Below are 13,662 nucleotides of genomic sequence, written 5' to 3' on the forward strand. Positions count from 1 at the left end.
TGTGTGCAGTCAGAAAGAGACATGAACTCTTAGTCCATTTAAAGTGGGTAAAAAGTTTCCCACTGGGAGAGTGGGTGACGTTGGATGGGGAAGGTTTTCCAGACAGAGCAAAAGACAGAAAATAATGAAGACTGTGGAGTATTTGGGGAATGTAAGACTAGACTAGGTGTACGAGGAAAGAGGAAGAAAGGAAACTGAGCTGTTAGGTTGGACATATCAGAGTGTCCTTTCTACTGCTTGCCCCATCTGAGAACCCTGGAGTTGGATCATCAGATCTGACCTACCTTCTTCATCTGGCAGGAGCCCCTTCCTTCCACACGATTGGTGCAGCCTCCCTTATCTCACCAAAACTTGCCTAGTCGACCCCAGTCACTCAAGCCCTTGCACTTGATCTGTGAACAAGGCTTTGGAAGACCATGCATGGGGTCATCCAGGCCCTGTGGACATCCAACAGGGGATATTACTGGAAGCCAGGAATTTGGGTACCACTCACACCTAACAGAGGCAGCCACATCCACACCCTCCAGGATTGCTGACAGCTTGTCATTGCTCGCATACAGTGTCACGTGTGCTTTCATTTTCTGCAGGCAAAATTCTCTTCCGAAGAAGCCACATCCGGGATGTTGCTGTCAAACGCCTGATCCCAATTGATGAATACTGTAAGGTCGGTCTAAGAAATGCCAACACTTGCCCTGTGTCTCATGTCTTTCATTGGGTTGTGTGTGTGTGTGTGTTTTTTTTTCCTTCTTTTCCCTTTCTGGCTACAAAATAGTCATCTGCAGTTCAAAGAAATGTAAAAACAGAAAAACAGCCACCCATGATCCCTTAACTCAGAGGCAACAATTATTAAGGTTCTTATGTTTCCTTTCTATCTTTTCTCTCTACATGCATTTCTTTATGGTTTTGACACTATCCCACATGTGTTATTTTTGTTGCTCTTTCTTTTTCCTTTAATATTGTAATATAAGAATTTCCCCATGCTATAAAAACATTCTCTTGAACCTCCCGTAACTGGTTGCATGGTATTCTACTGTGTGTGAATGTCCCAGAAGTTATTCAGCCAACCCCTGTTGTTGGACAGTGCAGCTGGCTTCCAATCCCTTGAATGTTCTAAACCACAAGGTGCCTGCCTTTTGGTTGTATTTCGTTTGACTGGAGGCTGTGGTTGGGGAAAAAAAGCATGCTTTTCCTCTGTTTAGTTTCCCTTATCTTTAGTATTTATTTCTCTAGCTTCAAATCGCTAGAAGCTCTGATTGGAGAGGGTGGGAAGAGCAAGAAATACTATCACAATGGAGCAGTAACTGCTCTCTCTCCCTAGGATCAGGAACAAAGCAAGTACATTTTTCTTGCCACTTCTGTTCTACATTTTGCTGGAGGATCTAGCCAATGTAAGCAGACAAAAAAAGAAATAATAAAAGGCATATGGGTTGGAAAGGAGGAAGTAAAACTGCCTTCCTTCACAAATGACATGATTCTATTGTAGAAAGTCTTAAGGGATCCACAAAAAAAAACCTACTAGAACTAATACAAAAGTTTAGTAAGATCACAGGATACAAGATCAATATCAAAAATCATTGTATTTCTAAGCACTAAGCATGAACAATCCAAAAATGAAATTAAGGAAATAATTCCATTCTCAATAATATCAAAATAAATAAAATACTTAGGAATAAATTTAATAAAAGAATTACAAGGTTTATACATTGAAACTACAAAACACTTGACAGAAATTAAACCAGCTCAAAATTAATGGAGAGACATTCCATACTCATGGATTGGAAGATTCAATAGTGTTAAAATGGCAGTTGTTACTCAGCCATAAAAAAGAATGAAATCTTGCCTTTGCAACGACATGGAAGGAGCTAGAGAGCATATTGCTAAGTGAAATAAGTCAGTCAGAGAAAGACAAATACCATATGATTTCACTCATATGTGGAATTTAAGAAACAAAACAAATGAACAAAGGGGGAGAGAGAGAGAGAGAGGTGGGGGGGAGAAATCAAGAAACAGACTCTGAATTATAGAGAACAAACTGGTGGTTACCAGAGGGGTGGGAGGGGGAGGGGATGGGTGAAATTGGTGATGAGGATCAAGGAGGGTACTTATGATGAGCACTGGGTGTTGTATGGAAGTGTTGAGTCACTGTATAACTAACTGGAATTTAAATAAAAACTTTTTAAAAATCTAGGAGGGCAAATTAGAATTTGAGTGTTAGGATGAATGTCTTAATGAGGACAATATATTGTATATTTGTGTGTGTGTATAATATATACACGTGTATGTGTGTGTGTAGAGAAATTGATATGAAAAAGACAAACAACCATATAGGAAAAATGGATGAAAGACAGGACTAGAAATACAAAGAAAAACAAATCCCAGGGCGCCTGGGTGGCTCAGTTGGTGGGAGTCCAACTCTTGGTTTTAGCTCAGGTCATGATCTCACAGTTAGTGAATTTGAGCCCTGCATCAGGCTCTGTGCAGGGTCTGCTTGGGATTCTCTCTCTCTTCCTCTCTCTCTGTCTGCCCCTTCCCCTCTCACGCTGTCTCTCTCAAACTTTCCAATGACCAACAAAACAAAAGATACTACAAATAAAATAAAATAAAATAAAATAAAATAAAATAAAATAAAATGGCAATTCTCCCCCAGTTGACCTATAGATTGAATATAATCTCTGGCAAAATCCTAGTAAGCTTTTTTAGAGAAATTTACAAGCTGATCCTAAATTGTGTGGAGAAATGCAAGGAACCCAAAATAGCCAAAACAGTTATGAAAAAGAACAAAATTAGAGGCTTCTACTATCCATTTTCAAAACTTCCTACAAAGCTATAGCAATGAAGACAGTGTGGTACTGGCATAAGGATAGGCATGTGGATCAGTGGAACAGAAGTAAGAGGCTAGAAATAAACTTTTGTGAAATTTATAGTCAAATGATTTTCAGAATGGTGCCAAGAAATTCAGTAGGAAAAGGATAATCTTTTTAACAGTGTGGGATAATAGGACATCCGTACACCAAATAAAAGAAAAAAATTATGTTGGATCCCTACCTCACACCATGCACAAAAAACAACTCAAAATGGATCACAGACCTAAACGTAAGAGCTAAAACTATAAAACTTCTAGAAGAAAACATAGGAGAAAATCCTCATGACTGTAGTTTAGGCAGAGAGTTCCTAGTTGTGACACCAAAAGAGAAAAATTGATAAATGGGACTCATTAAACTTCCGAACTCTGTACTTCAAAAAGATCCCATGAAGAAAATGAAGACACACACCACAGATTAGGAGAAAATATTTGTAAATCATATCTCTGACAAGGGCCTTGTATTGAGTCTATATGAAGAACTCTTGCAACTCAACAATAAAGATGGCCTGGTTTAAAAATAGGCAAAAGATTTGAATAGAAATTTCACCTAGGAAACACATAAAACACATAACAAGGTGTTCAGCTTCTTTATTCATTAGGCAATGCAAAATAAAACCATAATGAGATACCCTACGCAGCCCTTGGAATAGCTATAATCAACAAGACAGACAAAACCAAGAGCTGGTAAAGATACGGAGAAATTAGAGCCCTCATTCTGGAGGGGATACATGATGGAAAGCCACTTTGGAAAACAGTTTGGCAGTTTCTTCAAAAAGTGAAATTTACCGTATAACTACTCTTTGATATCTACTCAAGAGAATTGAAAAACTATGTCCACACAAAGACTCGGATGTACATATTCTAGCAGTACTAATCCATAATAGCCCAAAATTGGAAGCAATCCAAATGTCCATCGTCAGGCGCATGGATAAAGAAAATGTGGAATAATCATACAATCGACCATTATTCGACAGTAAAATGCAGTGAAAGACCAATAAATGCTGCAACTTGGATGAATCTCAAAAACATGATGCTGAAAAAAGCCAGATGCAAAAGACTACATACTGCATGATTCCATCTACATGAAATGTGCAGAAGAGGCGACTTTACGGAGACAGAAAGCACATCAGTGGTTTCCTAGGCCTGAAGACAGCATAGGCAGACATGGACTGCAAATTAGGTGGGGGAAATTTTTGAGGTGATGGAAAAGTTCTAAAACTGGATTGTGGTCATGGTTGCACACTCTACAATTTACTAAATATCATTGAATTGTGCACTTATAATGGGTGGTTCTTATGTACATAAATTATACTTCAATACATCTATAAAAAAATTTAAAGGAGGCAGTGTGGGCATAGATGACCCTTGTCTTGGCAGGAGAGGTCATGGAAGGGTAGAAAATCATTCCTGATCACTCCTGTCCTCTCTTTACTGGACATAACCTCGTTTCATCCCTCCAATAACCTTGAGAAGTAGGTTTTACTATTCCCATTGTGTAGATGAGGAAACAGAGACCCGACAAAGTTACTTACAATGAGAGTATTACAGAGTTTGATGGTTGAACCCTGGCCTTTTAGGCTTTGGCACTCACATACCACATATGGCCTCTCTTAAGAAAGTAAAAATTCAAGAGATCAAAATATTCAAGCATATATTTCATAGACGTAGATAAACTCAGACTCTTTCTCTCCTAAAGATACCCTTAAAAAAGGATTGGGGAGTGAAGCACAGAGAAGGTCACCCAGGCACAAAGATGCTGCCACTGCCTCCCAGCTCTCAGAGGAAAGTTCGGATCATCTGTGCTTTGTGTCTTTTCAAACCTCTAGAGCCTAAAAGTCCTTTGTGCCAGCCTTGCTGGCAAGAACTTTGGACCTCTGGGGTCACCTTGGCCAGCTGGGGATTTCTCAGACCAAATTGTGCTATCCTTCTTCTTCCCTTGCCCACCCAACTCCTCTCCAGAGTCACACTTTCCTCATACCCAGGGGGTCACGAACCTCTAGACATTTGATTTTGAAAAGGAGATTTAATAAAACCCTGAAACGAACAGATAGCAGCAGCTGCCTGCGTCTGGCTGATGCTTGGAATGGTACGGAGATCATGAATTCACTTGGATTAGCCATAGGGAAGAAGCTGCTTATGTTGTATGAGCCACATGGAAGTTACCACCCCCTGCTATTAATGCATCATAAGAAGCAGAGCAGATATTTTGGGGTTTTGGTTGGCCAAATTCCCTGGCTTAGCTTCAAGGGAACTGCCCTCCTGGAAGGAGATGAAACTATCTATTCACACAGTCTGCAAAATCTTTTACAGACTACATAGACTTATTTAGCATTTGGGTATCTGTTATTGACATTGTTGTGAGCTGACTTAAGCCAATTTAATCTATCACTCTTAGCCTTATTTTAGTAGAAATTGGTAGTCTCCAATAGGGAAAGATAGACAAAGGCTGTAGGTATCCCTAGACCTAGTTACCAGCTAGGAAGAAACCTTCTGCTCTGCTAGACCTATTATAAAGTTACAGTACTTAACATAGTATGGTGTTGGCATAAGGAAACAAACCTTTGGAACAAAATAGAGAATCCAGAAACAGACCTGTGTGTATTTGGACATTTTAATACTGGCAAAGGCAGCCTTACAGGTCATTGAGAAAAGGTGGGATTCTTCAGTAAATGGGAATCCTTATGGGGCGCCTGGGTGGCTCAGTCGGTTAGGCAGCTGACTTCGGCTCAGGTCATGATCTTGCAGTCTGTGAGTTCTAGCCGCTCGTCGGGCTCTGTGCTGACAGCTCAGAGCCTGGAGCCTGCTTCATATTCTGTGTCTCCCTCTCTCTGACCCTCCCCTGTACATGCTCTGTCTCTCCCTGTCTCAAAAATAAATAAACATTAAAAAAAAATTTTAATGGGAATCCTTATAAGGAAAACAAACAAAAGATAACTAATCCCTGCCTCACACCACACATGTAATCATTTCCAAGGAAGTTAAAGACCTAAATGTAAGAGGCAATACTATAAATGGCTTTAGAAGGTAAAAATAGGGGGAGGGGGGGGAACTTCATAATCTCTAGGTTTAGAAGGCTTTCTAAAGGCACAAAGTACCAACCATAAAGAGATTGATTTATTTGACTACACTAAATTTAAGAACCTCTGTTCATTGAAGAACACAGTGGAAACATGCCAAATTTTGCCACATATACAAACATTTATTATCAAGCACCTCCCTAAACAGCCTCTCAAGTTGTTCTGCAAGCTTACTGGAATGCCAACTGTCTGACACCACTTCACATGAACGTTTCCTCAAGACAAATGGAATGATTATCCCTGTGCCAGGATCAGCTAATCCCACTGGTGATTAGCAGGTGTGACAGTAAAATCCCCTAGAAGAAACAGAACACAGTGGATTCAGAACCCTAGACCCAGTGCACCATTTTGGAGGATGGATATGTCAGGTTCTTTTTATGCAAGGGTTAGAGTATCTGAGAATATTTCTCGAACATTCTTCATTCCACCAGTAAAGAATTTCATTTCTAACAACTGTTATGCTGGTGGATAAAGGCTATGGTGTTGATCAGAGGTGAAGACAACAGAAGCCATGAAGTAGCCTTTTCAGGAGGGAGGGCTTGTGATTAGAGTTTTTTACTTGCTAAAAATGATCATTTCTAGTGAAGATGCTTCAGATTTTAACCATCATTGGAATGTAGCTTACACACACGTTGAGTATGCACACCCATAATGTAGTGTTTTGTTTTGTTTTGTTTTTTAAAGAGAGAGCACAAGAGGGGGGAGGGGCAGAGGGAGAGAGAAACAGACAGACAGACAGACAGACACAATCCCAAGCAGGCTCCATGCTCATCATGGAACCTGACACGGGGCTCAATCCCACGACCCTGGGATCATGACGTGAGCCAAAATCAAGAGTCAGACACTCAACCAACTCTTGATTTTGGATCAGATCATGATCTCACGGTTGGTGGGTTTGAGCCCCGCACTGGGCTCTGTGCTGACAGCCCTGACCCAACTTGGGATTCTTTCTCTCTTCTTCTCTCTCTGCCTCTCGTCTGCTCACATGCGTGCATGCTCTCTCCCTCTCTCTCAAAAGAAATAAACATTAAAAAACAAGTAAACTGTAGGCACCCAACAGCTGCGCTCACCAGACACCAGCCATTTGAGACCTCTCTTCAAGAGTTTTACTATATGCTACCCCCTGTATCATTATTATTCAAATGAACTCACTTTTTTAACTTCTTAAAAATACACATTTTAGAAGAAGTTTTCTAACACAACCATAATATAAAACTGGCATCATTTGCCATAAAAATAAAAGTAAGAGCAATGAAACGACCGCAACAAAGGATATGTCTTTCAATCTAACCAGCTGCTGCTGCCTGCCTGCCCAAAGCTCCATGCAGCCTGGTCCTGCTCTTAGGAGGCAAGTTAGAAAAGCCTTTTCTTCCGGGAATTCCAGAGTCTGGGGTCTTATGTTTCAATCTTTAAACCACGTGGAGTGGATTTTTGTGTGTGGTGTGAGATGAGAGCCCGATGTCATTCTTCTGCGTGTGGATATTGTTCTCCCAGCACCACTCGTTGAAGAGACCGTCACTTCCCTTATTGTATGTTCTTGGCGCTTTTGTCAAAAATCAGTTGCCCGTATGTGTGGGTATATTTCAGGGCTCTTGGCAGTGATTTCATGGATCTGATACCAAAAGCAGAGGCAACAAAAATAAAAATAAACAAGTGGGACTGTATTAAACAAAAAAGCTGCAAAGCAAAGGAAATAATCAACAGAGTGGAAAAAAAAGCAACCTACAGAATGGGAGAAAATATTTGCAAATCCGGTATCTGTGAAGGGGTCAATCTCCAGAATATATGAAGAACCCATATATCTCAATAGCAAAAAAGCCAATACCCTGATTTTAAAATGGGCTAAGAACTTGAATAGACATTTCTCCAAAGAAGATCTACAAATGACTAACTGTATATATGAAAAACTGCTGAATGTCACTAATCATCAGGGGAATGCAAGTGACAACCACAATGTGATATCACCTCGCATCTGTCAGGATGGCTATTATTAAAAAACAAAAAAAAACAAGTGTTGGTAAGGATATGGAGAAATTGGAACCCTTGCATACCGTTGGTGGGAATGCAAAATGCATCCACTATGAAAAACAGTATGGAGGTTCCTCAAAAAACTTAAAATAGTACTACCATGTGATCCAGCAATCGCACTTCTTTTGGGTATACATCCAAAGAGATTGAAGTCAGGATCTGGGAGAGATACAATCACTCCCATGTTCATTGCAGCACCATTCATGGTAGCCAAGACGTGGAAACAACCTAAATGTGGTATATACGTACAATAGAATACTATTCCACCTTTAAAAAGAAGGATATTCTGAATATGTGGCAATGTGGATGAACCTGTGCTAAAGTGAAATAAGCCAGTCACAAAAAGATAAGATACTACATAATTTCACTTACATGAGGTATCTAAAATAGTCAAACTCATAGAATCACAGAGCTAAATGGTGCTAACCAGGGGCTGGAGGGACGGAAAAATGGGGAGTTACTAACCTACGGGCGTAAAGTTTCAGGCAAGCGAGATGAATAAGCTGTAGAGATCTACAGCCAACAATACTGTATTGTACGCTTAAAATTTCCTATGAGGGTAGATCTTGTGGGGACTGTTCTTATCACCCTAAAATAAAATTGTTGAAATATAAAGAGAGGGTCACCTGAGTGGCTCAGTCGGCTAAGCATCCGACTCTTGATTTGGGCTCAGGTCATTGACCTCACAGTTCTTGAGTTCAAGCCCTATCAGGCTCCCTGCTGACAGCGTGGAGCCTGCTCGGGATTCTCTCTCTCCCCTCACTCAGAATAAGTCAATTTTTAAACATGATAAAAATAAAATGTAAAGAGAGAGAAGTGTTCATTCTCTGGGGCACTCTTTTGAAGCTGAGAAAACTCCCTCACTAGCCAAGCCGCTGTTATTTAAGAGTCCTCTTGCTGGCTCTAAACCCACCTCTGGGAACCACCACCCTATTGTACTTGATACAGTACTGAGAGACAAAGGGTTAACTTAATGTTACCAAGGGGCTGGTGTATGATGGAAGTCTTAAAGTCTTGTAGCACAACCTTCCGACATGGATGTTAGTGATTTCCATTTTACAGATGAGCAAACTGAGGCTCAGAGAGGTGATGGGACATGGCTAGAGCCAGAATGAAGAGCTGGGTCTGTCTGACCTTTCCTCGTCACCCTCAGCAAACAACAGTTGTTCTTACCTCTCCTCTCCTCCCTGCATTGACCAGCCACATTTATCCAAAAGGCCCGGACTCTATCCAGGGAAGAACCGAATTTTCCTGGAACTATGGTTCTTTGTCTTTACTGACCAAACACAAGATGATTCTGGAGTATTGCTCTGCCCCAGGTCATGTTTTTACTGTTAGCCTGTCCTTCCAGAATGGAAGGGGCAAACATCAAAGCGTTCAGGCTGCCTTTTATTAGTAACTTGGCTGTATTTTATGGTTTGGAGGTTTGGCTTTTACTTCCCAGGAATTACTCAAAACCAAAAGAGAACTTGGCATTGTCAGGAAGTTTCCGTGGGCCTTGTTGTCCCTTCCCTCGCTGGTCCTCCTGGAGCCTCTGCTCATTTCAGCAAGGAGCACCCTTGCTGCAGCCCCTGTAGGCAGTGGCCATGGCCACCTCGGGGCCCACCCTGCTGTCCCCAAACAGGGCCACGTGGCCACATCCAGGCCATTTCCTCGTGTCATTGATCCAGTGAATACTTTAAACCAGGTATGAAGGTCTCCCCAGCACTGTCTAGGCATGAGGAAAGGTGCAGGATGAGCAACTATGTACCCCTGCCCTCTGTAGATTTGGGGTAGAGGAGCTGGTGTCAGCCAGTCCTGGGCTCTCAAGTCCTACCTACTTCCCCAGAGCTTCCATTTGCCCATCTCTGAAATGGGCCAGCCCTCCCAGGATTACATGGAATGACACAGACAAGCGCGTTTCAGGAGCCATCGAGTGCTGAGCCCACATAAGGGAATGAATGGTGTTATTGCAGTCTGGGGGGAGCCGCAAGATTTCTGCCCACTAAGCAGCCACGGTCCAGCATATAATCAGCTCTTTCATTATGTGGTTCTAACTGTAAGAACTGCAGGGTTTCGGAGGAATGAGAGAGCCACAGGGGTCCCCAAGATGGCAGCTCGTCCCAGGAAGAATGAATACTCTAAGCCAGAAGGAGAAGACGGTCAGGGACCAGAGGCAGGGGAGGGGAGGGCCCACTCTCTCCCTCTTGGGCTGTCTGCCTCCGGCCTGGAAAAGGTCAGTTCTTGGGGATTTGCTACAGAGCAGAAGCTACTTCAAGGCTAATAAAATCAACGAACCACAAATATCAGGCCCCGTATGGTCAACATCTTTCAACCCAGAAGGATAGAGCATGGACAGTAACTGGGGACATCACCCTACTAAAAACATGTCCACCCGCTTCACATGTGTTCTCCCACTTTAGATCCGGGACAGGAGCCTGACTCAGAGGCTGTGCAGGGTCAGCAACCCAAGTGACCATCTTTGGCTGAACGAATAAACAAAATGTGGCATATCCTTCCGGTGGAATGTTACTCAGCCTTGAAAAGGAAGGAAATTCCAGCACATGCTGCCACATGGATGGACCTAGAGGCCATTAGCTAAGTGAAAGCAGCCCGTCACAAAAGGACAAATGTGTCATTCCATTTGTATGAGGTACTTAGAGTAGTCAGACTCATACAGACAGAAAGCAGAATGGTTGCCAGGAGCTGGGGAAAGGGGGAATCGTTTAATAGGTACAGGGCTTCAGATTTGCAAAATAGAGTTCTGGGGATGGGTGTTGGTGATGATTGCACAACACAGTGGATGTACTTAATGCCACTGAACCCTGTGCTTAAAAATGGTTAAGATGATGGAGCACCTGGCTGGCTCGGTCAGTAGAGCATGCACCTCTTGGTCTAGAGTCATGAGTTCGAGCCCCATGTCAGGCATGGGGCCTACTTTTAAAAAAAAATGATGAAAATGACAAATTTTATGTGTCTTTTACCACAATTAAAACTTTCTAAAAACCAGGGACGCCGGTGGCTCAGTCAGTTAAGCGTCCAACTCCAGCTCGGGTTTTGATCTTGTGGTCTGTGAGTTCCAGCCCCGCATCAGGCTCTGTGCTGACAGCTCGGAGCCTGGAGCCTGCTTCGGATTCTGTGTCTCCCTCTCTCTCTGCCCCTCCCCCACTCATGCTCCGTCTCTCTCTGTCTCTCAAAAACGAATAAGATTTAAAAAAAATTTTTTTTTAACTTTTTAAAAACCAGAAAAATAACTCAGAATACCTCCTGAGGCTCCAAGAAGGGTGCCGTTGGAGACCTCCCCTGCATCCGTCTCCCCATTAGTCCATCACAGCCCTGTGGCAGGGTTGGGGGGGGGTCACTTTGCAGGGGATGAATGGGAGGTGAGTTTATGGAGGCTTGTCATGTAGAAAATACAAGACACGATTTTTCCACGCCCAGCTCACACTCAGCATGGTAAGGGGGTACAGGAGTCCTGCCCACTCCAGAGCATGACTGTGGGCTGGCAGAATGGCCTGTGCTATTCAAATCTGTGCATGGGCCCAGGCGCCCTCCCTGCATAGAAGTTTGTAATAAAATGCGTGCACGAAGCTGCATTACTGCACACAGATCCGCGTCCTCAGGAGCTGCGCCAGAAGGGGCTTAAATAGATTTGTTAAGCTGAGCTGTTTATTCGTTGTGGAGCCGTGTCTTAGTTTCAAATCGCTTCGTGATCAGGATATACCTTATACTTCTTGTATTGGACACAGAAACCATGCAGTTCTGGGCACAAAGATCATGTCTGTTGAATCAAGGAATGGATACCTATTGGTAGGTAAATTAGCACAACACCTAGTCCCATTTGTGCTTTCTACCCACTCCTTATCCAATCCGCTGGCACACCTCTGAGGGTCCTTTAACTGATGAGCTGGGATGGCAGATTTATATGACTCGGGCAGTGGGAGATACCAGATGTTTCAATCCCTCAGTAACCTCGGAACTTCTTTTCTTTAAAACTTTTTTTGGCGGGGGGAGCACCTGGGTGGCTCAGTCAGTTAAGTGTCCGACTTTGGCTCAGGTCACGGTCTCATGGTTTGTGAGTTCGAGCCCCACATCCGGCTCTATGCTGACAGCTCAGAGCCTGGAGCCTGCTTCAGATTCTGTGTTTCCCTCTCTCTGCTCTCCTCTCTTATTCTCTCTCTCTCTCTCTCTCGTTCTCTGTCAGAAATAAACATTAAAAAAAATAAAAAAGTAAAACTTAAAAAAAATTTTTTTTTTTATTTATCTAAGAGAGTGAGTGGGGGAGGGGGGACAGAGGATCCAAAGCGGGCTTTGTGCTGACAGCAGCGAGCCCAATGTGGGGCTCAAACTCATGAACCATGAAGTCATGACCTGAGCCAAAGTCAGATGCTTAATCTACTGGGCCACCCACGTGCCCCATAACTTGGGAACTTCTAACCTCTACCCAAATCCTAAAGCTGCGCCTTCACTTTAACACTGCAGATCTGTGAGTTAAGACATCCATGCAGGCGTGTTGGAAACAAGCTAAGCGTTCACCACTAGGCAGCTGGGTCGGTAAAGTAGGATACGTTTGTGCAGTAGACACCCAATATCCAGTAGAGATGAAGTTGTGTAAGAATGATGACGTGGCATGAAGTCCATAGTTGAGTGTTTTATCTAAATGTGTGCATGTTATTTGTTCAGATATGCCCATAATGCGTGTGTGTGTGTATACAGAGTGCGTGTGTGTGCATGCATGTGTGTGTGCGGTCCGCAAACCAGCAGCAGCACCAGAGAAGGTGTCAGACATGCACATTCTCAGGCCCCACCCCAGATCTACTGAATCAGAAAATCTGGGGCTGGTCCCCAGCCATCTGTTTTCACACGTCCCCGCCCCCCCCCCCCCGCCAAGAGATTCTGATCATACCCAAGTTTGAGAACCCCTGGCTCATTGCGTTCCCGACACCCCTTTCCTTCCCCTGGACTCACTTGTGTCTCTTCTCCAGGCCCTGATCCAGCTGCCACCCTATATCTCTCAGTGTGACGAGGTGCTGCAGTTCTTTGAGACAAGACCTGAGGACCTGAATCCCCCCAAAGAGTAAGTTGGCGTGTGTACAGCTCCCCAGAGTGTGCCCTCACAGCCGTCCCTGCTGCCAGGCCAGCCCCAAGAAGAATGGGAGTATAGCGAAGTAAAGATTTTCTCTTAATTTGAGAGAGAGAGAGAGAGAGAGAGAACATGCGAGTGGGGCAGAGGGGCAAAAAGAGAGGGAGAGAGAGAATCCCAAGCAGGCTCCGCACTCAGCACAGAGCCTGATGTGGGACTCAATCCCACGACACTGGGATCATGACCTGAGCCAAAATCAAGAGTCGGGCTGAGCCACCCAGACGCCGCTAAAGCAAAGTAAAAATTGAGCTGGATCCCATTGATTGAGCCCTGGTGGGGCCTTGCTCCATGTGGCCCTCCCAGGGAAGGAACCCCCTACAGATCCACACTTAACCACCGAATGCATGGAGCATGCTAGAAACAGAAGGCTATGGGCGCTTGAGGCAGGGCCTGTGCAGGAGATTCATCCCAGTGCCTTGCCCACAAGGGTGAATGTGCTCAGGACCGTGAGGGAGATGGACGGGTGAGTGACGAGACCTGCTCAGGGTTACGGGGCCAGGGCCGGGATTTGATCTTGGTCATCCAGGGTCCAGTGCTATCCAAAATGTTCACCACAGCCCCTACAGCAGACA

The 13,662-nt window shown here is 43.7% G+C and overlaps 1 protein-coding gene across 2 annotated transcripts in view; it reads left to right on the forward strand.

The window, feature by feature from the left end:
• Positions 1-13,662, forward strand: part of SH3PXD2B (SH3 and PX domains 2B) — a 102,260-nt gene that overhangs the window by 51,555 nt on the left and 37,043 nt on the right. For both annotated transcript variants that reach the window (XM_045501377.1, XM_045501387.1), the window contains exons 4-5: positions 588-664; positions 12,933-13,024. In XM_045501377.1, coding sequence (XP_045357333.1) covers positions 588-664; positions 12,933-13,024 — 169 coding nt within the window. The remainder of the gene's footprint in view (positions 1-587; positions 665-12,932; positions 13,025-13,662) is intronic.

The sequence above is a fragment of the Leopardus geoffroyi genome, chromosome A1 (genome assembly GCF_018350155.1).
Source record: "Leopardus geoffroyi isolate Oge1 chromosome A1, O.geoffroyi_Oge1_pat1.0, whole genome shotgun sequence".
NCBI classification, from domain to species: domain Eukaryota; kingdom Metazoa; phylum Chordata; class Mammalia; order Carnivora; family Felidae; genus Leopardus; species Leopardus geoffroyi.